Source organism: Paramacrobiotus metropolitanus, unplaced genomic scaffold (genome assembly GCF_019649055.1).
Source record: "Paramacrobiotus metropolitanus isolate TYO unplaced genomic scaffold, Prichtersi_v1.0 Parri_scaffold0000017, whole genome shotgun sequence".
Taxonomy (NCBI): Eukaryota; Metazoa; Tardigrada; class Eutardigrada; order Parachela; family Macrobiotidae; genus Paramacrobiotus; species Paramacrobiotus metropolitanus.
The window spans coordinates 918,403-944,338 of NW_026570237.1; the positions used below are offsets into that span (position 1 = coordinate 918,403).

The 25,936-nt window shown below is 45.3% G+C and overlaps 2 protein-coding genes across 5 annotated transcripts; both read right to left on the minus strand.

The window, feature by feature from the left end:
* Positions 1–2,023: 2,023 nt before the first annotated feature.
* Positions 2,024–21,618, minus strand: LOC129585589 (thioester-containing protein 1 allele R1-like). Of its 2 annotated transcripts, XM_055478331.1 has the most exons (21): positions 10,559–10,879; positions 8,492–10,460; positions 8,031–8,264; positions 7,631–7,685; positions 7,426–7,554; positions 7,269–7,353; positions 7,107–7,191; positions 6,384–7,031; positions 6,128–6,319; positions 5,845–6,015; positions 5,712–5,780; positions 5,576–5,642; positions 5,379–5,466; positions 5,202–5,319; positions 4,649–5,105; positions 4,339–4,560; positions 4,143–4,251; positions 3,347–3,959; positions 2,924–3,285; positions 2,590–2,698; positions 2,024–2,481 (listed from the first exon to the last, which is right to left on the minus strand). In XM_055478331.1, exons 2-21 carry the CDS (start codon positions 8,654–8,656, stop codon positions 2,323–2,325), a joined length of 4,137 nt encoding a protein of 1,378 aa, XP_055334306.1. In that variant the 5' UTR covers positions 8,657–10,460; positions 10,559–10,879; the 3' UTR covers positions 2,024–2,322. The 2 variants fall into 2 exon arrangements, with proteins under 2 accessions (XP_055334306.1, XP_055334304.1); XM_055478329.1 differs by lacking the exons at positions 8,492–10,460; positions 10,559–10,879 and adding an exon at positions 21,266–21,618.
* Positions 21,619–21,748: 130 nt separating this feature from the next.
* On the minus strand, positions 21,749–25,899 carry LOC129585577 (uncharacterized). Of its 3 annotated transcripts, none has more exons than XM_055478303.1 (6): positions 25,714–25,899; positions 25,401–25,519; positions 24,323–24,485; positions 23,880–24,106; positions 22,768–23,452; positions 21,749–22,187 (listed from the first exon to the last, which is right to left on the minus strand). In XM_055478303.1, exons 2-6 carry the CDS (start codon positions 25,468–25,470, stop codon positions 22,016–22,018), a joined length of 1,317 nt encoding a protein of 438 aa, XP_055334278.1. In that variant the 5' UTR covers positions 25,471–25,519; positions 25,714–25,899; the 3' UTR covers positions 21,749–22,015. The 3 variants fall into 3 exon arrangements, with proteins under 3 accessions (XP_055334278.1, XP_055334275.1, XP_055334276.1); XM_055478300.1 differs by having other exon boundaries at positions 25,401–25,565; XM_055478301.1 differs by lacking the exon at positions 25,714–25,899 and having other exon boundaries at positions 25,401–25,703.
* Between the last annotated feature and the right edge of the window lie 37 nt (positions 25,900–25,936).

A 25,936-nucleotide genomic window follows, 5' to 3' on the forward strand; every position in this document is an offset into this window, starting at 1 on the left:
CTCCCATAAATGCTGGTTGATAAGCCTTGCAGAGTACGTTGTAGAATCTGCATAATATTATACACGAAGAAATATTACTATATAAGGACTGCTCACAGCCGCATAAATACCTTTCGGGCCAATGTATACGAGTATAAATCATTAACCATGGAATAACATAAACATTAAGAGTTTCAGAAATCTGGAAAGCAAGCTGCTCTGAAAATAGTGGAGTTAATATCGTGTACCGTACCGGACTATGCTTATTTTTGCTTACCAAATGTGTATGTCGACGTATAAGGGAAGGTGACGCCATTATCCACCGAGATGCGCAAGGTCACTGCACCGAACTCTCCCGGTGTTGGAGCGATACACCGCACAGATGTCGGACCATGTTGCTGGCCGGGAAGGCTTTCACTGCCGAATTTACAAATGATCTGATTGGTGGGAGTGCTTGCACCAAAGCACACTCCGCTGACGATGATTTCACTGCCACCCAGAACGGAGCCGTATTTTGGACTAACGGAAATCGCTCGACTACTGGATAAAACGCCGCAGTCAACGCCGGTGACGGTGTCGCCATCCACTCGAAATATTCAGCGACCAGGAACTCCAGTATTCGATGTCCGCACAAGATTCCTCACATTCGCTGTTCCAGAACCGTCGATCATTTTATAATATTGGCCGTCGAATCGATTAAAGCCAGCTGAAGATTTAACAAATAGTCAGTTAATGTGCTAATACGGTCGCTGAGTGATAGGAAGCAATCATTACCAATCGCATAGGTATAAATAGATCCTCCATCATTTATAAATTCAATTTTGTCGTAGTTGAAGATAGAGAAGGAATACCGTCCATCGGTTGCCAGAATAATTTGGAAAGTATTGGCTGGAGTTTGCTGTGCGAACGTGTTATTATATACTTTTGCGAAACGCAGAAAAATGCATCGTCACTTACCGGGGAACAACTTGTACCACATTCAATGACACGGGAAAACGTGAACACAAAAACCCATTGCGCGCGGAAGGATCGGAAACTTGCGTCGTAGGCTCTGTAACAGTTGCCAGCAACGGCATTTAAATCTGATGACGAGCCTATAGCATCTTTGACGTGCTTTACCGTATTTGATTCGACACTTCGCGCAGTACAGGCGAATTCTGGTCGGTTATCTCCCGGTAAAAAATATTGTTATTCGAACTGCCTCCCGGGAACGTATTGCAGTTTGCGCTGGGACCGTTGTCCGACCAGAACGCCGACAGCAACGAAATGCCGTTCACAGGGAACCGGCTCGCGGTCCAGGATCTAAAGGGCTGATTGAAGCTGATTGAAGCTGATGTAGCCATTTGCTCCTAACTGAAACCACAGCAAATTTTCCGTCTTACGTCAAGTATAAAGCGTGCTTTCGGTCCATGAATGACACGTGCACATTTGCATACTTATTAAGTACTTACATATAACTGCCTGTAGCTATGCTCCAGGAAAACAAATGGATAAGAAATCGCCACTCCCACGGAAGTGTGGTCGACTTTATCCAGGAGACGGTCACCAACGGCGGGGCCAAACGGTTGCAACGGAGCAGCATAGATTAGCGTAACAAATACAGAGAGAACACAAAAAGGAAAAGTAATAAAGTTTATCATTTCTGGCATGGAACTGATTTTTGAGAATAACGTAAGAGGGAAGCGAAAGGATTTTGTGTGTTACGTAATATTGGCAAAGCAACGGGAAGAATTATGTAGGAAAGGTCAAGGCCAGACCGGCCGCTCGCATGTGCCAAAGCGCTGTTTATAAGAGTAGGCAATCGAAATCACTGGTAAAGAGAAATCGTCAGAAGTGTAAACCGAGCAAATGTAAAATCAATGTGAACACCAGAGAAGGGTAGTACAGCATTTCTATGCTTATCGAACAAACAGGTACCTCACAAACTCACAGACACATCTGATTAAATAAGCCAGCATGTCACCGTTTTTAATGTCCAAACAACAGTACAGCTATCTATTGTAAAAATCTTGACGAAACATTAAGCAACGATACGGGTAGCGTCTTCCGCATTACACTTCCGTGTGCATTGCTGCACCCCCAATTATTAAGAACGGCCCTGCCCTTAGCCACTTCTTTGTTTTAAATCAAAAAGTTGCGTTTATTGCCTCTGAGGTAAAAATTAGGGATATGTGCAAACTTCGCAATAACAATTACCGTAGGATCGCAATGGTTGGATGACAAGTTGCCTGCACAAAGATAGAATAATAAGTACGCATACGGTGATGCGCTTACGAAATCGTAAATCAATGACTGTGGTGAACGTTGGAAAAGCCATGCAGTAGTTATTATTTTAGCCGAATTTCAGGAGTTGCTTGCGTCGCTCAAGGAATAACTAACAACTATGTCATTGGATGGCTGGGTCGAACGACGAACTCGCACTGTACGGGCCGCGCTAATTTCCGGCGTGCACACCTGTCTCCACATGAGGAAGTCTTTGCACGACTGAATCTGGGTATCCCACTGCGATAGCATATTGAGCGTTACAAGGTTTGGCTGATTGAAAGTACATCATATTACACACGCGGAAACTTCAACACTTTAAAAAACACTTTGCCGGCTACTTCTTACATCAGTAATAACGGTGACTGCCTCTCCGGAATTCTCTTCGAAAACGTAGCAGCTTAATGCCGGCACCTCAGCGTCCACAACACGGTCTTCCTCGCTGTTGCCGTCGAACCTAGGCGGACATAATTACAGTAATTATCGGATACCGTGCTGTGTTCCTAGGTTCGAGCTTCTTAGCTTTCATAGGTTTCTAAGGTTTTAATTTTTCTGCCCACGCCTTCGTGACGATTGACCTTTGCGGTCGATATAATATTGTGATCCGCGCTGCATAAAGCAGTCGTAATACAAGCTCGTACAAGATGCAGGTGCAACTAACCAAGCTGTTCCGTAAACTCACGCTAGACAAATCTCCAGAGTGAGTTGGTTGGCGTCTGTGTCGGCTACCAGTTTCGTTGTGATTTCCACTTCCCCGTCGGTTGGGCTCGCACTGAGCTGGCTCGCTTGCTCAGCAAGTTGTACAACGACCTCGTTGTACCGGCAGCTGATCACGGCTCGACAGGTGCCTTCCCCGGAATTGCTCAACGTCACTGCGCTAGACAACAGCGGTACGTCTTCCATCTGCGGTTCAATCTCATCCGAGCGTAAATGCATCTCGCATGACTCGCCGTTGTCAAAATCCACATGGATTTGGCAAGGTTTGGTGGAATGGACGACATCCAACACCATCTCACTCATGGCGTACAGCAATACGACTTCATTCTGCAAACATCCTGAAAATCCATTGCTGATCATACCGGCTAAACAACGGCACACTGCGTACCTGTGTCGCTCGGAACTCCCCGTTGGGAGTCCGCTGCGACATCAGCCAGTTGGCAATCGGTCCCACATCGGTGACGTTGTCAGCGCCGTGGAGTGCCAGCAGGGAGTAGGCGGTGGTCTCCACATCAATGTCGTGCGATGCGTTGCGATTGCGTCGAATCTTGGGTGCTGGCCAGTAGAGAATTCCTGGAGCAGTTTCGGCAGCGGCGAGCAGCTTGCTCGGACACGGGCTGTACGCCGGGCTCTGCAGTTTTTGCAGTACCAAGCACGTGATGGCCATTTCATAGGTGCTGTTTAATCCGGACAAATGGCGCTCCAGCGCGGCTTGTGCGATTTGCATGGTGGTACTATGGTGCTCCGCCTCGATGTACGCCAGCAGGACGAAAGCGGTCAGGCTGACTTGTGTTCTCGCACCACCCTGCATGCTAATATCCAGCGTACCGCCCTTCTCGGCGAACATGCCGGTGGCGCCGTCCAAGCGACTATCCAAAAAGGCCAGTGACTTTGACAGCAACGTGCGATTTACCGGTACCACGTCCCTGGTCAGCAGCTGCGCGCGGATGGCCGATGCGGTCAGCCATGTCGACCCGGGAGTGGCTTGGGTGCCTTTTAAGCTGCAATTTTTAAACGGTTTCAGGGAATTACGAGGCGTTATCAAAAATTTTTCAAGACGGGTCTTAACTCAGTGTACGCTTTATCTTTTTCGCCCAAGAGTGTGCTTTTTTATTTAAAATGGAGTTTAATTGAATTCCATCGACATTATGCATAGAGTAAACTAAATTACCGTACATTCGTACCTGTACGAGCCATCCACTTTGTTGCGGAAACGCTTCAGTCCGTATGCTTGCTGCCCGTCCACTTTGCTGCGGGAACGTTGCGGACCATATGGCTGCTGGCCGACTCGCACTATGAAAACCGTAACAACTGTAAACTTACTGTATGGTACGGACCGTATACATGAGAAAAACATGGCAACTGATTACTAAGACGTACGGTTTCTAATATTACGAGAGAGCCGATCCAGTAGTTCCTTAACTTGGACCGTGTCAAAATGTTGAAGGCGCTGCAGATGTTGCCGCAAAAGGCCGAAGGTCATTAGCCAGGCGACGGTGTGATCGCATGAGCGGCTTGTTAGTTTGCGTTTGGCTAAATGGTCATAATCTTGAACATTGGTAGAAGACGCAACCTGTTGCAGCAGCGAGCCCCAAGCGTCACCTGCAATGCATACGCACATACATGCTGCATCAGGACCACTACCAAATTCCGCCTGACACTAAACTTCGGAGGAGCAACTACAACTTACTGTACATCTGAACAGTGCACTGTTTTGAATCCGGCACCACAGCTGCGCTATGTTCGGGCAGCGGGATCGGCACATGGATCGTACTACCGTTTCTTAGCAAGTACGTATCCGATGTGCGAATCCTAACTGTACCGCTCCTGATTATGGTGACGTTCTTGCGCACCCGGTCAATCAGTTCATTGCCTTGCAGCAGTGAAGCAGTGATAGTCTGTGTACTAGCCTTGTACGGCCCGAAACGAAACTGGTAAAACTGGACGTTGTCAGCGTTGCCGGTGTAGTCAAAGGCGAATGTCTTGGAGAGCAGCGGATATCCAATCTCCACCACGAGTTTCCAAGGATCTGCGCGCAGAGGATCGGAAGCGTTGGCGTAGACGGTGGCTTTCAAGAAGACCACCTCGTTCTCGATTAAGGTTACCGGTACGGGCATGTCTATATACGCGTCTTGGACGACGTGAACCTATCAAATAGAGCAATCCAGCTACCGTCTTTCTCGTTGCTATGCTCGCCATATTCAAAGCGTTTAAAAAAGCAGATTGCAAAGGTTTTCTCTAGCCTCTGTAGGAGTCGTTGTGATTGCCAGCGGTGTATCCAAGCCCACCGCAAATGCGGTTATGGACCACGTTGTGATGGCGTCCGGCAGTTGTTCCACAAGCCGCAGCTTGCCCTGATCACTGCGCAATTAAACCACGCGTTGACAGGAGAATTCTCCTTAACTGAATCGCATTCCTACTCTGTGGCCCCAGTGTAGAACAGAAAACTATCTCGGAAATCCTGCCGCAGAATTTTACCGGTCGGTTTTTTGGCGGGCTTGTTTTTCCCTATAATGTTCATTACATTGTCAACGCTAAGATATAACCGTGCATAGTGTCAAATGTGGTAATAATTTAAAAAATAATATTTCGGCGACATTGAAAAACAAGTACATACGTTTTCTGCCGGATGAAAATGAATCAGGAATGTCCTGGGTGAAGAGATGCACGATAAGGCCAGCGTTCTGAAGCATAGCAATGCGTGAAATCAGAAACAACATTTATATGACTAAGAGAACTTGAGGAATTCGTACTGAGAAAGCAGCTAGATCATCGTTTTCCGACCCGAATGCAATTGCGGGTGGTGCAGGATGCGATCCAATCTGTTTACACACACATTCCTAGCATACCATTGCGGCACCCTGGAAAATCTGCACACTTGGCTACCTCGGTTGTTATGTTGTCGAATGTGCTATCCAACTGCCGTAGCCCCTTGTCAACCGCCAAGAAAGCTACTAGAGTGTTCTTGGATGCTTGTACGTTGATCCGCACCTTCTCCCCTAATCCGGGACGAAGGTGTGCGCGTTGGAGATTCTCGGGGACGGCGGTAACGGTCAACTGTGCAGACGTTGTCTTTATACTGCAGCTTTATGCAACTGACGTAATTTTAGTGTTTACACTTGTCAGTTATTGGCCGATAACAAAACTGTCAAGAAGATATAAAGCGTACATTTGTTAACAAGGAGGCTTGCTGCACGTGGAATTCCACCATGTCACTGCCAGGGATTCCGTATGCGACAAAATAAGCGACAAGGCTGGTCGTCGGGACCATATCTGCCGTCACTTGAAGCGATAGCGGCCCGCTGTGCTCGTTCGTCATGTTATAGGTCCTTGAATACAAGACGTTTTGTCGGGACGCGACCTACGCATTTGCACAATCCAGGCAAATCGATTTCCACACATAGATGCGGAACGGTCGAACTTACGACTATCTCCATCGTAGTGCAGCCTTGCGTGCAAGCCACAGAAAACCGTACGACATCGCCAACCCGAAACATTTGCCCGCGTTCCATCTGGATGGTAGCCAACACACCGTTGTGTCGTGGAAATTTAAATTTCCGGCTCAGTTCGCCTACGGTACAGGTCAGCTCCATTTCCTTAGCACTGGACGCCGTCGTCACCGGTATGACCAGCGTACTGGCATCCATCCGAAAAGCTGTGTCAATCGTCAAAGGAGAGTACGCCGGGCTACTGATTTCTGGTGACTCGCTGTCGTCGGGGTCTTCATTGCTTTCTGGCTCAGTATCATCTAGTTGCTCGCCGCTGCACGGTTCCTCGTCAAAGTCGGATGGGCCGAGCACATACGGCTGTCCGTCTGGCATGACCGCGCGGATGGTCACGTTGACCGCGAAGCCCGGTTGGAAGCTCTGCCACGGGATGGAAGCCAGCAGTTGCAAGCGGTCACAGAAGACGGGAAAGTTCTGCGTCGTGATGACCTTTCGGTTGGTTGTCAGTTCCCGCGCCGTAGCTGTTATGTTCAGCATGTGCGGACCGGCTGCGCTGCCCTTGCAGTTCACTTTACCGTCCTCGTTGAGATCGATGGGCACGGTGATGCGGCCGCTGGCGGTGATCATCTGTGCAGTTTAACCCAACCCATTCAGTAATCGTGTGGACTTTGAAACCAAGTGGTGTCTAGAGTGTGAGCTTACCTGGGGCATAGATTCTTGGATGACACTTTCCCCTTCGCTAACAAAGATCTGGACGTCTCCTCTTATGGGGTGCCCGAAGTGATCCCTGCGCAGGCAGTTTCAATTTGGCGCTTGTTAAAATTTAAAAAGAACGGATAAATACACTAAACATTGTAAACTTACTTGAGGGAGATTTCGAAGAGCATTATACTGTCATCTCGCATTATATAAGCCGGTCCGGTGATGCTTATTGAGAACTTAGGAAGTTCTAGACGCAAAACTCTGTCAGTACGATAAGTTTCCAGCAGCAACAACTCGCCGACGACAGCTAGCTGGTTACCGTAATTGGATACCGAAATGCGTTTCGACGCTATTTTTTTGCCGTCAACCTCCAGGACTTCGATAGACCACTCCCCCAACTCGGGTTCAAGCGGCAAAGGTTCAATGGTTCCGTTAAAAAATCCCGGGACTGCAATAGGGGAAATGGCGTTTTATTTGTAAATGGAAGGTCAACTGTAGGGTTGTAATGAGCACTTTTAGCGTACATTTGTCGTTCTGCCATGAAAGACTTTTGTGCCAGTTAATTTCGCCCACAGGGTCCTGTAACATGCTTCTTCATAAGTTATTAGTCGGGAGTTGCGTCACTTGGGTGTAGGTCGCTTAAGGAAGTAGACCGATACATACGAGGGCAGAATCTGATAGTATTATTTTGCATGGTACCATTTTCGTGTACGTGCACAGAAACTTTGCCATACAGAGACAATTTTTTTCCACTGTGTCATTCTGCAGTCAGATGATTTGTGCATCTGTCCATTGACGGGAAACCCGTTTGTGCGCGCAACGTCCGGTTGGGCGGTTGTGGGGGAAGTAAAATTCTGATTTTATTTACTCTAGAAGTTCTTAAAATATATAAGAACGAGCAGATTTGCGCCTTGACGTGCTCACCTTTAGATACACGCTGACCGTCTGGACATTCCGGGAGAGCCGAAGTTGCTCGTCTAAAACGATCACTCGGAAGTGAATTACATCTTCTGGTCGGTAGATGGGTTTATCGGTTTGCAGTAAAACGGTATTATCCACAACCATCAGCATCAGGTCGCTTGTTTCAGTTCTCGTGGTCCCGCCACAAGTGGCCACTACAATCAGTTGGTAGCTCCCATCGTGAGGGACATCTCCAATCTATAGAATTATTCAAGCGTTGAACACTTAATTATCCTTTGCGGTAATCAGGGATACTTCTCTTAGAAACCGCAGTGAACATATAAGTACGTATAAGTAAAGCAGATACTGACATGCTATGCGGAAGTCGCACTACGACTACCGCACTAGATGACCAAACCTTACTCAATCGACAAAGTGGGAAAATAAGAAAGATAAATGTTTTCTTATGTCGAAGCTCTACTTACCAAACTATTACCTATTCCTACGTGCACGAGAGTTATCTGGAAGATGTAATTATCCAGAGTTAGTAAAAGGGATGTGACTTCCGGTAGGTACACGCTACTGCTTTCGCTACTAGAAGACACGAGAGATCTCAGATTCAGGATGTTGTTATTAAATTGCAATTCCATAGATGTTCCAGTCAAGACTAAATTGCATATCAAAATTCAAGAGAGATAACGCCGCAATTAACATGGGATCAATCTGGCGCTAGTGAGTCACAGAAGCTAGCAATTATCAACCAATTAGCGGCGACATAAGCAACACCAATCTCGTACAAAAGTCTGCATGTACGACGCTTCCTACCACCACCGCGTCATCCCCGCATCAAATAACGCCTCCGTCCGCGGAGGACACTAACAAAAACAACAAAAACGCAACAACATAAGAGATCTCCCCTAGGGAGGTTTATCTACCGAGTTTAAGGCCATCGCGGTCCGTCACATCCACCACACGTCCTGTATCGGTTCCGTCCTGGACTCACTGTCGCTCCAGGTTACTCAGCGCATACGCCGCGGTCATCCATCCTTGTCGGGCATCCGACATCCGCTTTGACGCAACTGGATCCTCGCGTTCTTTCTGCTCCAGGCTTTTGATGGCCGTGGTGAGTTCCGAAGGGAAAGTGATGGTGTTCGTCGGTGGGGGAAGGTTGTAGGCAGCCAGGGTCAGTTCCATTTCCTGGCGGTTTTTCTTCAGCGCTCGCAACATGTCGAGTTCCAGAATATACATGCCCTGCACATTACGGGCAGCCTGCTGTGCTTCTGGGGCCAACTCGTACCAACGTTCGTAGGTACGAAATACTGGGGCAACTTCGCTTCCTTCAGGCTGGAAAACGTAACGTGGCAGTCCGTATCGCGCTGCCAGTCCGTCCAGTACCACCTTCAATGCATGAAACACTCTCCAAAACCATGGAGTACCAAAGTGAATCTTTTGCAAGTCATCCACTGCTTCCGCCATACGCTTCTGCACGTTGTTTCGTTCGCGTGCAAAATTTTGCGCTACCAGGTTTCCCGCTGTCTGGCGCACTTCCGCAGCAATCCGGTGTTCTTGTACACCGCGCTCTGTTGCACCAACCTCACCGACTTTTTCTGGTGAAACGCTTTTTGATCAAAATCGTATGAGATCAGATACGGGACTTCTTCGATACGGTCCATATGATCGCAAATAAACTGAGCCACGTTCGTCAACATTTTGAATGACGAGATTATTTTTGAGTGGTAATGTGGCGATTGTTCGTCGCTGACACAACGCGAAACCGAATCAATTGGTTGGCTTCTTGCTGGAACAACCGCAACTTCCGAAAGGCCATATCGTCACAGTGACGTCCATATACTGAGCAAGATTAGGTTGCTCGTAATTCATCCAGTGATCGTTGTTCACATTCTGGAACGGCGGAAGCACATCCACGTACGCTGAAATCTGTTTCAGCATCTCCAGCCACTCCGTCCAGGCGCTTTTCTGCAACATTCGCATGCAGATCTTTCGGTAGCGCATATCCAACGATCCCTGCAACATCTCGCGCAGCACGGCCATGACACTCGGGACAATTGTGGTCTGTCCATCATTGTCGCCCATCTGAGGGTTCTGCTGCTGTTCAATTACTGCAGGCAGTCCACCAATCTTCAGTTTCTTCTTTTCCTCCACTGTCAAGAGGGAAATCTTCTTGAATAAGGTGTCGGAGGTGATGGCGTTTCTCCCCATGGCATTTTCCTTCTCCATGGCTTTTTGGACGCCCATTTCATTATTTTTTGGAGCAGTCTCTTTCTGCTCGTCCAACAAACGAAACTTCGGAATTTGAGGGTTCTCTTTTCCCTCCACTTTTTTCTGTTGATCCTGAAAAGCAACGTGCTTATCCTCTGGTTTCTCTGGTGGCTGCACTTTCTCCACCATCTCCTGTGCACTATCGCCAAGCACTCGTCCAAATCGAGAGCGCATCTGGAAAGTCATACATCCAGATATGACAATATGGTACCCACATGCAGGAAACACATTCTGCCATTGCAATCAAGTTTCTTCTTTACTTGATCACTTACTCGAACGTCTTTTTGGACTTCCTTTGCTGGAACTCCAGGATTATCACTCTCCTGGTCGATCAGCTGCATGTAGCGTTGGTACACCTCTTCATCTTCATCCGTGAAGGTCGCGATACCAGATGACTTCAGGACCGCTGGCTGCGGGTTTACAGAGCGCAGTCGTCCTCTTCCTGCCATTTTACCGTCTGATACGCACACAATCTTGAAAATTTTGCTCAAGATGTTTCCGACAAAGTGAAAAAATAGTTTCAAAATGCACTTTTTACGATGTCAATACGTAAAACTTTTTCACCGCGAAAACGTACGCAAGAACCAAACTGCAATGAGCTTTTTGCGAATTAAGTGCAAGTTGCAGCACGTGCTCAAGCATGCTTTTTTTCGTATGAGTCATCCAATCATGCTGGCTGATTGCATACACTACTTACATACTTCTATACTTGTACGTACTCATACTGCTATGTTTCTGCGCATGCAACGACAATGCAGTTTTCTCATTTCTGAGTAATATTTTCAACTCTTTTGTGAAATACTTTCACAAGTTCTTTTGATCTGTACTTTTCCTTTTTGTGCAGCACTACTGCATGCAATATTGGGTCATATTCCGTTCTGATATTTCCTGTACGTTTTATACTCGTACAGTTTTACTTCTACTATGCAGCGAAGCGAAAACTCTCGTCTTTTATCGGAATTTTATTAATCAACATTCGCATGTTACAATTCATTCTTTGCGCGACACCGCAAATGACTATTAACCAATGCCTCCATTAATTATAGACAATTAACACAACAAATCAATAGTACAGCGACATGCAATGCTGTAACGAAAGGTCAACCTTATGCGATAGCACAACTTCAGTTAATTCCACAAAACTGATTGAAATAATGTTAATTACTCTTCAACTAAATTCAGCAAGGAACAATCCAGCATTATTACCCCTGCTGGTGTTGCTAAACCTTACCAAAGGTTACCAAAATTCAGGTTAAAAAATCCAAATAATTCTACCACGCTATACCGGTAGATTACAATGGATCCTCATAGTCCAGCAACTCATCTTGATTGGCGTCCATATCCTGTCCAGCCTGCTGGTCCACAGGGGCTGGCGGCGCAGTCAACACATTGGCCTTATACATGACCCATTCGGCCCAGCTGCAGTCCTCCGGGGCCAACTCTGGGTGTCGGTACCAACGAGCCAGCGCTGTATAGCGTTGCTCATACGTATAGTCACGCCATCCTTCTTTCGGTGGCAGCGCATCATAAGCATCTACGGCCACCTGGACCTGATTCCCTGCCGGTTCTTGCGGCAAATTCTGAGGTCCTTGGACCGGTCCTGGTTGGACAACCAACTGGTTCACGGCAGCTGCTGGGGGATTCCCCTGTTGCCCTCCATTCGTAGCTGGGCAATCACGCAACATGTGACCGGCTTGGCCACAGCGGAAACAACGGCGATTCCCATTCTGGGCTCCATTCCCGTTCGCTCCCTGAGGCCCATTATTGCCCTGATTATCGGCTCCTCGGCGCTGACGATAGTTTCGCGCATTCCATCGACCACGACGCTGGCCACGTCCATACAAGGCCAGCTCCAACATGTCATACAATGAACGATCACCCATTGTGATAACTACCGTAACCATGGATAAGTACTACACTGACCCAATTAAAAGGTCACGAATTTCAAGTAAATCAATAAAACTTGAAGAAGTTTCGACTAGACAGAAACAGCACTAAATCAGATGCGCTCTTTCGCATCTACCTTTATACTGTCTGTACTCGTTCAGTACTACTCGTACACTTTACTCTTGTACGAAATGCTTAGTCTGTCGCAGTGTTCTACCTGCACGAGACTTTTGCACCGGCACGCCTTGCGCGCTAGGCATCACTGATCCAGGGTCTGGCAAATTTTAGATTCGTCTTTCTCGGTATCTCCATCTTCAACCGGGTCGTTATCAAGATCATCTTCATGATCTTGACCGACCTTGACTTGTTTTCCCATTTTCCTCGATTTATGCGTAAAATCATAAACTGATTCGTCCGTTTTCGGCTCTTCCGGCACAACATAATTATGTGCCATCCGCGGATTATACTTTTTCATTCGCTCGACATGAACTCTGTCGATACGTGCTTTTCCGCCACGAAGCGAACGCACTAGATAATTAATCTCATCTAGTTTTTCAAGCACTTCATAACCGCTTAACCACAAATCACAAAATTTCATCAACTTGCCCGGGAGGCGTTTTTTCTCCCGTAGCATTACGATGTCTCCTTTCTTATAACTTTCACTTTTCCGATGAGAGTCATATCGTGCCTTATCACGATTCTTCCTCATCAGTTCACCTGTACGGGCGATTTGAATCGCATCGCCCAACGCATCCTGTATCTGCTGTGTATACTGGTACACAGGAATTTCGAAGTTTTTATCCACTTCAGGCACGAAATTGTTAATCGGTAGCCGTAACTCAGTGCCAAACATCAACAATGCTGGTGTGCAGCCAGTACTCGAATTCACAGTGCTGTTAAAAGCCATGCACAATGCTGGGATATAATTATCCCAGTCATCCTGCTTAGACGAAACGTATTTACTGATAGCTTTGTTAAACTCTCCGATCCTTTTCTCCACCATGCCATTGGCCTGTTGATGGTGGCTGGTAATCGGAATATGCGTAATTCCCATCAAATTAGCGAGTTCTTTAAACAGCTCGCTCATGAAATTCGTTCCTTGATCGGATATCAGTTTTTCCATGCATCCATAAACCGACACAATTCGGCGGAACAAAAATCCGCCACGGCAAATTTGTCGTTTTTCGGCACAGCCTGCGCCACAACAAACTTACTTCCGTAGTCTTGCGCTACGATGAGGTGGCGGTTCCCTGACTTTGAGAGAGGAAGGGACGAATCCACATCAATCGCCCACACTCTTCTAGGATTAGCCACCGGAACTGTCTGTTCATACCCAGCGGGTGCTTTGTTCAGAGGGTTTCTCCTCTGACACGCATCGCACGTTTTGCAATACTTGATAACAAACGTCCGTAATTTTGGCCAGAACATCGTATTGACCATTTTCTGATACGTAGCATCCGGTCCCAAGTGGGCAGCATACGGCACATCGTGACTCTCATGTGTTAGTTGCAGCCGCCACTGGGCCGGCACGTAAAACAAATACAAGTAACCGTCGTTGTGAACACGGCGGTAGTACAGTACGCCGTCTCTAATTACGAGATGCTTCAACACTTTACGCTGTCCATTACTCATATTCTGAGTTGGATCATTTACCAAAGAAATCCACATCCGAATTTGTGGATCTTTCTCCTGTTCTTCTTCCCAAAACTTAGCCTGATCGGGTTTGAAGAACTCGAACTGCTCATTTGCCTTCACACCGAGAACTTCATGATTCAACATGTTCATATGTTGATGCAGTTCTGCTGAAGCCAGTGTGGCTTTATCATCAGCATTCACCTGCTTATCGTTCCAGTTAGGTAAATAATCTGGAATCTCACAGGAATCTCCTGACTTCGGTTCATTTGGCTGTATGCCCTCATTTCTCGACAGGGCATCTGCTTCCACATTTTCTTTGCCTTTTATGTATTTCTGGACCATATCGTACTCTTGTGCCATGATGGCCCATCGTCCCAAACGGCCTCCCATATCCTTCATGTTTCTCAAGTACTGAAGGGCTGAATGGTCCGTATAGACGTCAAACTTCTGTCCCGACAAATAATGACGCCATTTCTTCAGCGCCGAAATCAACGCAAAACATTCCAACTCTGTTGGATAATAGTTCTGCTTTTGAGTTGGCTTCAACTGTGCACTCATGAACTCGATCGGTTTCCATTCATCTCCGATCAGCTGTTTCATAACTGCACCCACAGCTATACCGGATGCATCGATATACAGACTGATCGGAGCATGAGGATCGTATCGTGCAAGAACTGGAGCATCGCATAATGCTTTCTTAATATCTTGCACAGCTGCCTCTTGTTCCGGGCCCCATTCCCACTTGACGCCTGTTCTGATCAAGCGTGTGTACGGCTCGGCCCGTTTTGCATAATTCGCAATAAATCGGCGGTAAAATCCAGCCATTCCGTTAAAGCGCTGGATGTCTTTCACATTTCGAAAAGGTCCGAAGTTCATAACTGCATGAACTTTTTCGGGATCAGTGTGGATACCATTTCCATCCACAACGTGCCCAAGGAATGTTAAGGACTCTTGGAAAAATTCACACTTTTCCAAATTTATTGTCCAACCTGCCTCCGCAAGGCGGGCGAACACTTCATCAAGGTCTTTTTGATGCTGTTTTTTTGTAGCTGAGAACACAATAATATCGTCCACGAAGACAAAACAAATTATGCCTTTTAAATTTCCCAGTGTCATATCCATCGCTCTCTGAAAAGCGGTGGGACCATCTTTTATCCCAAAAGGAAGAACCTTAAATTGGTACGACGATTCTGGGCCTATCATCGTGGCCTTATGTTTATCTGACTCCTTGAGTTTGATTTGCCAAAATCCTGCTTTCAAATCTATTTTTGAAAAGTATTTCGCGTTTCCGAGTTGGCTAAGGATATCATCAATCCTCGGCATCGGATAGCTTGATCCATCAAGACAACTGTTCAATTTTCGAAAATCGACCGTAACTCGCTTTTCGGTCGTCATCTTCTTGGGTATGAGACAAATCGGGAAACCCCACGCGCTATCTGTGGGTTCGATTATCCCATCTGCCTGCATTTCCGCCGTCTTCTGACGCAGAAACTTCTTATCTGCGTAACTTGTGCGGTAAGGAGGTACTCGTATCGGTGCATGAGTTCCTGTATTTATCGGATGCTCGTACAGTTTACAACATCCAATAGGCCTTTCTTTGCTTGGTACGATTACGCAATGCGTGCGTAATAATTTTAACAGTGCTTCACGTTCAGCTTCTGAAGCCTGTGAACTGATCTTAGCTGACTGAATCAACTGTTCCTGTTCGGGAGCAACTTCTGGTTCATCCAGAGTTTCCATATTGTACATCGCAGCTTCATCCTGATTGTCGGTTTCTGGTTTCACCGTCGACAAATGTGACGTCACTGCCTCGTACGCCTCCACTTCTCCAAGCGGTACAGTGCGGTCAATAACTTGTGCTTCGAAAGACAAGTTCGTAACACACACTTGCAATTTTCCGTTTGTTTTTACCCGAACTATTCCAGATTCCGGAATTATTCGCTTTTCATTTTCTGAATCAGGGAAAAACATTGCAAGCTCCTGCAAATCTTCTCTGTCCTCCGATTTCAGTTTACGGTAGTCTTTAATTTCTGCCGTTACCCACTTCGACTGAAATGGCTTCATGCATACCTGCTTCTTTGGATAGACTTCAATTCTATTCATTTCAGCTTTCTGCACCAGTGGTACACTATCTGGATTATTTTTTCCAGATTTTTCCACTTTTTTCTCGGGTTTGGCTACCCACTCAGGTGCGCTGTGTTGTTCCCATTTATCTGATAATGGAACAGTTACAACTTGCTCATCGTCTGCCTCTGGCTGTGTCTGCTCTACAGCCGGCTTTTTCACTTTCTGCGGTGGCGGTGAGTCATACTGCACAGTATCTGATAACCGTGCAAGCCGCGGCTCCGCATCTAACTGTTGCTGTCTTTCTTTGCATTCTTTACAGCATAATTCCACTGCACGTACTGCATCGTGCATACCTAGCCAATAAAATTTATCCAATAATTCTCCTCTAAAAGTTACCGCATTTGGAAGTTCACCTGCATGAAACTTCCGGTGGTATAACCGCATGAGATCGTCCGTGAAAAAATTTGGGACGAGAATACGGTTCTTTCCTTTCGGTCCGACTCGTTTTCGGTACAGTATGCCTTGCCACTTCGTTAGGGCATTCACCTCATCACGCTCGAACGTCTTCATGTCGGCATGCTGATTTTCAAAAAGATAAATCCATCTTTTGTATCCGGGCTGCTTCTCTGCTTAAGCCTCCAAAATGCCGGGGATTCATAATCCTCGAATACCGGCTTATTACTTTTCAACGGGCTATTACCAATGTTCTTATTGGTAAACACAACCGTCTCCTTTGGCATCTGCTCATCGTCCCCGCATTCAAGCGAGCCCTGCGCTGCTTGAAAATTCTCGCGGTCCTGGACTTTATTGACAGATCGTCTCCCAGTGCCAGTGAACTTTGGCACTTCTGTCCTTACTGCAACCTTCGGTTTTCTGGATTTATCCAGAGCATTCATGTCTGGATTGACTTCACATGGACTTTCATCACCGTCCATTGCTTTTAATAAACCCTGATACTCCAGATATGACATATTAATACTGGATGGTTTTGAGTTTTCACTTTTGACTCGCACAGTACCGTAATCAGCTACTTCTAGCATTACTGGTACTGTAGTTGTCTCACTCGCTTCATCAATTTTACTGGTTAAATCGGCCTGTTTAACCGCTTCAGTAAACAATGGAGAATTTCTCACAACAAATACCGACTTGTTGTTATCTGCCATTGCATCATACTGTGGTACTATTGTCATGTTACCAAAGTCAAAATAAAACGGCTTAAACGCCCAAAAATCAATTCCCAGTAAGACGCAGTTACGCTTACTTCCGGTTGTTACAAATGCCGTATGTTCATACCACACGCCAAAAATATGTACATAAAACAATGCACATAATGGCTCAATCGGATTCACATCAGCTATACCTGTAGACAGCACGATATCTTTAACGTGATCGTCACATCGGTATACTTTAATTTTCAATGCTTCCACAATAGACATGGGAATCAATGACAAACTTGATCCCGTATCCGGCATAACACGTACGTACTCCGTATCGTTAATCCGCAACGATAGATACGCTGCTTGTGCATCAAGTGTTGGGAGGTAATTGGTAGGACTTATTTCATAATCTACCATATTTTCCCTTTTTTCCGCAGCCATAGCCTGCATTGTGGGATTTGCTTCCACAAAAGCTTCCACACAACCAGTTTCCGGTTTTGTCTGCGACTTCTTCATCATGTACTGTTTGATCACGTGATCAGGCGGTTCGGCCATGATCGGCTTCGGGGGTGCAGTACTAGCGCGTTTTTTGCTCACATGCGCACCGTGGCATTTGAAACATATCGCCTGCCCGTCAGGAAAATACCATTTAGCGAAGTCAATTTTCACTCTTGGCTTATTATCTGACGCTGAGGTGCTCGGTTTCTGATCTTCCTTCTTTTCAATTTGATCAGGCTTATTCTGCTGATACGTATTTGGTTTCACAAACGGCTTCTTGAAACCTTGATTCGAAAAGTTCGACCCATAATTCCTTGAATTATTGAAATTACTTCTGGCATTATTTCTGTTGCCAGTGTTATCCGTTCCCTTGTTTCCGTCAACATCCTTAATATTCGGATTGTTGTTCCTCAGTTTCCACTGCAGTTTTAAGCAATTCAGGAATTTTGTCGTATCCTGAACGTCTTGCTCTTCCATGTATTTGTACCATCCATACCGGTACAGCTTCAAGCCTTGCTTCAGATAATACGTGCGCTCGACTTCACTCAACTTCAATTTTTTGAATGAATTTGTGAACCAGTCGACATACGTATTTGGCGTGTCATCATTGGTAAAATTTCTGTTACCAATTTTATCTCTGACGGCCATAATGTCTTTTTCATCTGAGAAGTGCTCTCGCAGATATTCCTTCCATTTCGACCATGTCTCCGTCTTATGGGCTTGGTACTTATCGTTGTACCAACTTTGCGCAGTTCCTGTAAGGCATCTGGATAAACACTTATCCACGATCTCTTTATCTGTCCAAGAATTATGCTTTATGCAGTTCTCCACGCTTTCGATAAAGTTTTCCACTTTATTGGCATCTGTCTCGCCATTGAATTTCTCCGGCCACATTACATCGCTTTTTATGGCACCTTTCAATGCTTGTGCCAATGATTCTGCGGTAAGTGCGCCTGAACTAGAAGTTTCTTCAACTTTCTTCGTATTTTGCACTACCTCTGGGTTAGTGCCTTTTTCTTCCTGCGCTTTCACTCTTTTTTCAAGTTCCAAGACTTTCATTGCCAAGTGTTGATTGGCAATTGTGTCCGCTTCCGTTATCGTAGGTGAAGGAGTACGGTCATCTCCCAATCGTTCCTGCATATTATGCACTTTGGAACGAATGTACCTGTACTCTTCATTCCTTTGCTCGCTCCTTGTCTGAGCAGTTGGCTTTTCCTTCCCAAGATTCAACGTATCTTGGATGTTGCCACAAATTTCCTGAATTTGAGAGCGCAATGGTGACGTTTGTCGACGAGTATACCCTTCGTCGATCTGTCCGTCCGTTTCTTTTGCCTTCTCCCTATCTGCGTTGAACTTTGCAACATTTGCTTCAAAAGTTGCCTTAGCCTCCATAAACTGTCTGTGCTGTTCTTTTAAATTTTCAGCAGTTTTATTCAGCATTCTTTGTGCTTCTGCTTTGTCTCGTTCAAACACAGATTTTTCAACTGCTAATTTATCATTGACACTTTTTGCTGTGTCACGTTCAGTGTTGAACCGCTTTTTCAACAAATTGTTTTCCGTTTCCAAATTTGCTTTATCTTTTTGCAAATCACTTGTTATACGGTTTGCCTTTTTTAATTCCTCTTTCAACTGATCGGCAAAAGATTGCAAACGATCAAAATTGTCAGACAATCCCGTGTGTTCAGAAACCAAACTTTTGTACAAATCATTCAGATTATTGTACTTCTTCTTTTCTTCCAACAATTCCAGTTTAACGTCACTATTTTCCGTTAATAGCTGGTTTTCTAGATCAAATTTATCTTTCACTTGTTCCACATCATCTTGCGACTGTGCAATTGTGGATTCTCCCATAACTTCCTTTTCAAGTTGTATCACGTCATTCAAATCCAAACGATCAACTATTGTTAGTCGCGAATCTTGAGATGACGTGCTTTCTGGGTACTGATCATCCACAATAATACTGTCTCCCGTATTATCTGTATCAGTTTCCGTTTGCTTTTCACTTGCACTTGGAGGTAGTTCACTGACCTCCTTTTCCACTAGTACTGATTTCACTGACCCAGATTTTTTGGCATCTAAATATTTATGCCAAATATTCAGCAACTCTGTGCCGTACTCCAGGTCATAATCTGCCAGTGTCAAATGATGCGTAATTCTGGTGGGGATTTTCCGTCCCGTCATGATCCAATGATCATAGCCTGCTGGCTTCCGATCCGACTTCCCTGCATTATAAGTCACCCATTCCTGACTTAACTCTCCTGTACGGGTAAGAACAATTTTCCACCGCGTGAAAAATGTTCCCAGGTCTCCTGATTCTGGTGCAGACCACTGCACTACTGGAGGAACCTGATAATCTGCTTTCTCCAACATTTCTGCAAATTGACTTGCAGATACACATCCCTTTCTTCGGGACTTGCTTGTTTTTCCGCTGGAAGTTTCCTCCAACGTACTTCTGCTTTCAACAGGTGTCTGGGATGATACGCTCACTGAGCCATCCGCATTTCCTGTTTCTGAAGACATTCTGTCTGCTTACAGCGAATAGCTCTATACTTACTGATAGAGATCACTGACCTTGACCTACACGCCACTAGCGTTAGATCAGATGGCTAACGCAGTTACTGCCAGAGCCGCACTACGACTCCCAGTACAACTGAACGTTATACGCCGTACAAGTACAGATTCCTCTGCCTTGCGCCAAATAAGATCGCCCAACGTACCCGCGTCCAGGTACGCTCAGACAATCGGAGATCTACACCTGTAGACTCCCGGCACCTGGTTCTCACTTAGGAACCGTGCCAGACACCTGGTTCTCACTTAGGAACCGTGTCCTCCACAAACTTCCTCTAAGAAGCTGGGGAAAACCAAAACCACAGTACAGTCCCACTTAGGAACCGTATCCTCACAAGGTCCTCTGAGGATCCCTGTGGTTCTACCACTTCGACCAAGACTCAACACTTTACCAGTTTCCCAGGGGTTGTTACAATCCGGTGGGCGCCATGACATGCTATGCGGAAGTCGCACTACGACTACCGCACTAGATGACCAAACCTTACTCAATCGACAAAGTGGGAAAATAAGAAAGATAAATGTTTTCTTATGTCGAAGCTCTACTTACCAAACTATTACCTATTCCTACGTGCACGAGAGTTATCTGGAAGATGTAATTATCCAGAGTTAGTAAAAGGGATGTGACTTCCGGTAGGTACACGCTACTGCTTTCGCTACTAGAAGACACGAGAGATCTCAGATTCAGGATGTTGTTATTAAATTGCAATTCCATAGATGTTCCAGTCAAGACTAAATTGCATATCAAAATTCAAGAGAGATAACGCCGCAATTAACATGGGATCAATCTGGCGCTAGTGAGTCACAGAAGCTAGCAATTATCAACCAATTAGCGGCGACATAAGCAACACCAATCTCGTACAAAAGTCTACATGTACGACGCTTCCTACCACCACCGCGTCAATACCATGAAATTTTCTGAAATTTTTAGATTTCCGTCGCATATTCCACCGGATCTACCGGGACTGTTTAAAATTTTGAATGATGTCGTAATTTTTTTTTGTATTAACAGCTTTTTTGTGTATTAATGTTAAAAACATACAATCATATTTCTGGTTTCAAGCTGCTCGCTTCGGTTTTGGATGCGCTTTTGGGTACAGAGTACATTGCAAACATCACAAACTTCAGGTTAACGTTAGCGTAAATTGCGTAAGCCTTATACTTAATTACCGTTAAAGCAAGATGCTCCGTCTTCATAGACAAAATGCTGGTTGCATTGCTGGCAAGTATTTTTCGCGTAGCATCTTGAATGGTAGCGGTCAGCTGCGACGTCGACCGCATAAAGGATTGGCTGGTGATCTGGAAGAGACTGTTAGCTTGGAATGACCGGTGAGCGTAGACCAGCAGCATCTCCCGGTCTCTCTCGTCGTCAGTGATGGCGTCCGAGAAGCCGGAAAATGTCAACAACAGCGCAGTGATAAACACCAGGGCAATCATTTCCGGTTGCCAAATGATTTAAATATCGCTGACTGGCATGCAATGGGTATAACCGTATAAGAGCTGGCAATTTTGGTAGTGCTGAAAGTGTGTATGTACCGTATACAGTATACTAAGATGATATTATTATGGCGCATGAAAGTATGCGTAAAGAGAAAAACAACAGTAGAAAATAACGATCAAATGCACGATAACAGTTTATGTTCAAAGGTGCGCACGCCGGATATTACGCATTTTATCATCTTCGTACCTGGATTGTGCATCTTCGTACATTCGTACCTGGATTGTGCATTATATAGATAGTGTGACAAAAAAAGGCAGAGACAAGTGATCAACATTACGACATCGATATCAGAGCCGTAATAAATTACAGTATTCAGACACATCTAATGGCGAAATGAATAAACAAGGTCACAGACACTGAGACACTAGAAAAAGGACTATGCAACAAAGCCCCGTGGGATTAATGCAATTTCGTGCAAGCTACACTAAGCAAGGATTGTCGCCTAAAGAAAAAGCGGACGATTTATATCCAACAGTTGGACCTCCACGTCGACAGATAAACGGGGAGTGCAGCATACTGGAGGGAAAGGCATCGTTTGTCCAAGAGTTATCGATGTGGTACACCGCTCGGGCCGCTTTGGACTGAATATATCTGCAATGTCGATGTCTTAATTATCGTGTGGCGTCACTGGCGTGAGCATTCATTACCATACACTGGACATCGAAATGGTGTTAACGCATACCCACTTCAACCTGTATGCATAGCGTTACCGGCTGTTGTTTTAACACCTTTAAGACTATGTGTAAACAAATAATTTTAAACAAAATAAAATATCAGAACGCGTTAACATGCTTGTAAACGTACTGTACTGGATGTACAAATGTTCTGCATGTATATATACTATATCTGTAAATGGCTATTTGGGTTTCGAGGGCACTTTCGACGGTACAACAAAACCTGGTATCACTTTTGATAAATATTCCATCTTTTATAATTATTTTAACTAATTAAATCGGATACATGCTTTTGTTAGTAGTTCACTAGTCCTAAAAAAAATAAATGACCGCCCCAGTTTTTCTGCAGTAAAGCTTAACAATGGCCCGCAAGTACGGCTTTCATGAAAAGCTATTCCGAATGCGTTTTCTTTGTAATCGATCGACGCTCGTTTAATTATATTGTGAATTAAAATATTCAAGATGTACAAGTATGCACTATTGTAACTGTCCTGTACCTGGGGTTACGATCCATCCACTGACGAAACCACTCAAACTCGCAGCCGCAGTGCAACCGGTTCAAGTAGTATTTGTAATCGGCCGTTGAAGGCGCTTTGCCGGCCCGCGCGCCGAATTCCAACGACAGCGCCTGCAGATATGGTAGGTCCATGAAAGTCCACTGCTCCAAGTGTTTGATGGTGGTGTTCTGGAACGCGATCATCCTCACTTCCGGCGTGGCGACAAAATCATCCCGCCGGACATCTAGCTGCCGGCATCCGGACAGATGAAACCGCAGCAACCGATTAAATTGAAGGTCGGCCAGTTTGCCGGTAGTGCGCGAGTCCTGGCAGTTGCGCAGCAGGAGAACGGCGACATGCGCGGCGATAGGGTGGAAGATGCGGGAGGAAATATGGGCGTGGTCCGTGAGAAAGATGCCCGCCGGGCGGATGGGCTGCCGGGCGGCTCGCTGGACTTGGGACAGCAGTTCGGCGGTAGGTACGGTGGCGCTGCAGCTGATGATGGTGGCGTTGAGGGTGGCTGCCAGGGCGCGGTTGTCTGGATGTTTAATGGGAATGTCACAGTGGGGCGTGGTCAGAGTGTCGTGGCACCAGGCACAATCTTGGGGGGATCGGCACACCGTCGACGGTAAATAGGCACTGATGATAGGACAAAACTGCATCCGGCCGCTGGGATGCATATATTCTGGTAAAAAAATTTTTAAGACTCAGCAGATACTGAGCAATAAATGATCTGATAGATATTAAATATAAATACTCTGTTAGCATGATTGGATTATGTTGCATTATTCAAACCATCTGAATTTTCCGAAATTAATAATACCCACATATCTTCGCTTTACTTTCCTTTCGATTATTTGTGATACGCGACACAAGTACAATATTTAAAATACAGTCTGCATATATGTATTTGCTATAATAAACAGGGACTTAATAATTAGTCTGTAAGTACAGTGTATTAAGCGACATAATTTAATATTTTATGTACGTAAGTTTTATTTTGTGCTGCTGTTTGTCAGATTTTATTACTCGATATATGCAAACGACAATAAAGTTATTGATAATAGCTGCAGAAGTAGTGCGAAATATTGCTCATACCGAATCATACGTACTGGTTGCGAGGGCGTAACGTAGGGAAACTACCGGGCGTCGTTTTTGTGTGGTTGAGGACGACGGGTTGAGAATCAGCTGCAACGAAGAGGTACGTCCGAAAGCGGAAACGATATGTGCGGTTGTGTCCGCTTTATCCATTTGACCAACGATACGATGGAGCAATTTCCGCTGGGGTGCCGTATCGTCTAGTATTTGTAATTCTTGCGAAGCGTCCAGAGCATAAGACCTATAACAGACAATCATTACTTAATGATTAGTCCCGGCGGTGCAGCTTGTTGGTTATCACAACCATTAAGTCAAGTGATATGACGATGCTAATTTTATATTCCACATATGAATAATATCATGCACGACTACAATCAGACAGTCAATAATATTAATAAGAAAACAATTTAATAATTAATGCTGTATTACATAAGTAGATTGTTTATATTGTGCTTACGTAGGCTGTAAAAAAATCGCAGTACCGGCTGCACACCGGGCGGACACCTGGATACGCACTGTGCAGCGGTTGGGCGGTAATTTGAAGAAGGACATCTGACCAGTGTTGTTAACGGTTGAACAGCCAATGTGGATCGTTCTGCCGCAGTATCGTTCTAATAACCCTGCAAACAGCTGTGCGATACATTGCAGGTATACCGGAATCAATAATACATAATTATTATGTGTAAGGATTTAAGGAACCTAGTCTGAGTAATAATTAGGTAATGAAAACTAAAATGAATTAACATGATATTATTAAAAATTTAAACACTGAAATGCGTGCAACATGTTCACAATTAAACTGCTCTAGTGCAGTACATACGTATATTATATTGGTTATTAAATTACCTAGAAATGGCTGTTGTCACCCCCCTGCAACCCCCTTTTGACTATTGTCACCCCTTTATTTAAATAAAATACACACCTCCTTCTGGTTATTGCCACCACCTTTCAATTTATTGCTTATAATTTTTTTTCATTTCTTTTCCTACCAGCACCGGCACGGAAAGGCGCCAAGCCAAGCTTATGGACACAGGAAATTTAATGAGTTCCGCAGCGAATGCGATCGCCCAAAGTCCACAATTATAGCCACTCCTTTGGTGCTCCAAGAAAAAAGAAATCCGATGTCCTCGCTTCCGGTTGATCTCACTTCTCAACACTTTCTTAATCAGTGGTGCCGACAGAGGTGGTACCGCGGATTTCGCCGGCAGCGTCGAGTCATAAGCGCATATGCTGCCCCTCTTTCCGCCTTAACAGCATCCAGGGGTTGCCGGCAGCTTTTGTACTATGTACCTTTCTGGTGGTTCACTAATGCGAATTACTGTGCCTTATAAGAACTAAGGAGTGGCAGTAGTCAAAAGGGGGTGCAAGGGGGTGACAATAGTCGCACCCTGTTAAATTAGTTGTATTTTATTGTTAATATCAAGTCTACTCATTCAGTTGTCGATATGATGTACGCGCGCGTATATAGTTGACAAATAAGCCGTTGCAAAAATCAGATCGTATAGGTAGTTTTATATCGGTAGCTTTTGCCGTACAGTTTTCTGCTGCGGTATCCACCATCACCATGGCAAGTATTCCAAGGATTCCGACCCACAGATAGCACATTTTCAATGAATTCTTGTCCAGAACTCTTCAACGCTCGCAAATGTGTGATCTGCAGAGATAGCGCTGATCAGTGGAAAAACTCCGCTAATTGCAGGCTAAAACATTACCAACAACAAAAAACCGGGTTTTTAGCGTTATGAGGTGGTGTGTGTCTAATGTTACATATATTTTGATTAGGAATAACTTAAGGACCACAATGCCACCTGGGACACGTGTTTGGCCATTTTGAAACTATTCACTTACTTTGATGATTTGATCAGTTTGATGATACTTGTTTATGGCGGCTGTTCCTCGGCGCATCCGTTCGGATCGTATCAAACCTACAAAATACTTACAAGAATCGTCATTTCCGCTATGGGCAGCAGCCTGGCAGTGAGGAGCAGCCAAGCTGTGCTTTATAACAGCATACGCGACACGCCGAGTGAGGATGTCAACACTGGCCTTGACACGAAGATACCGCAGTGTG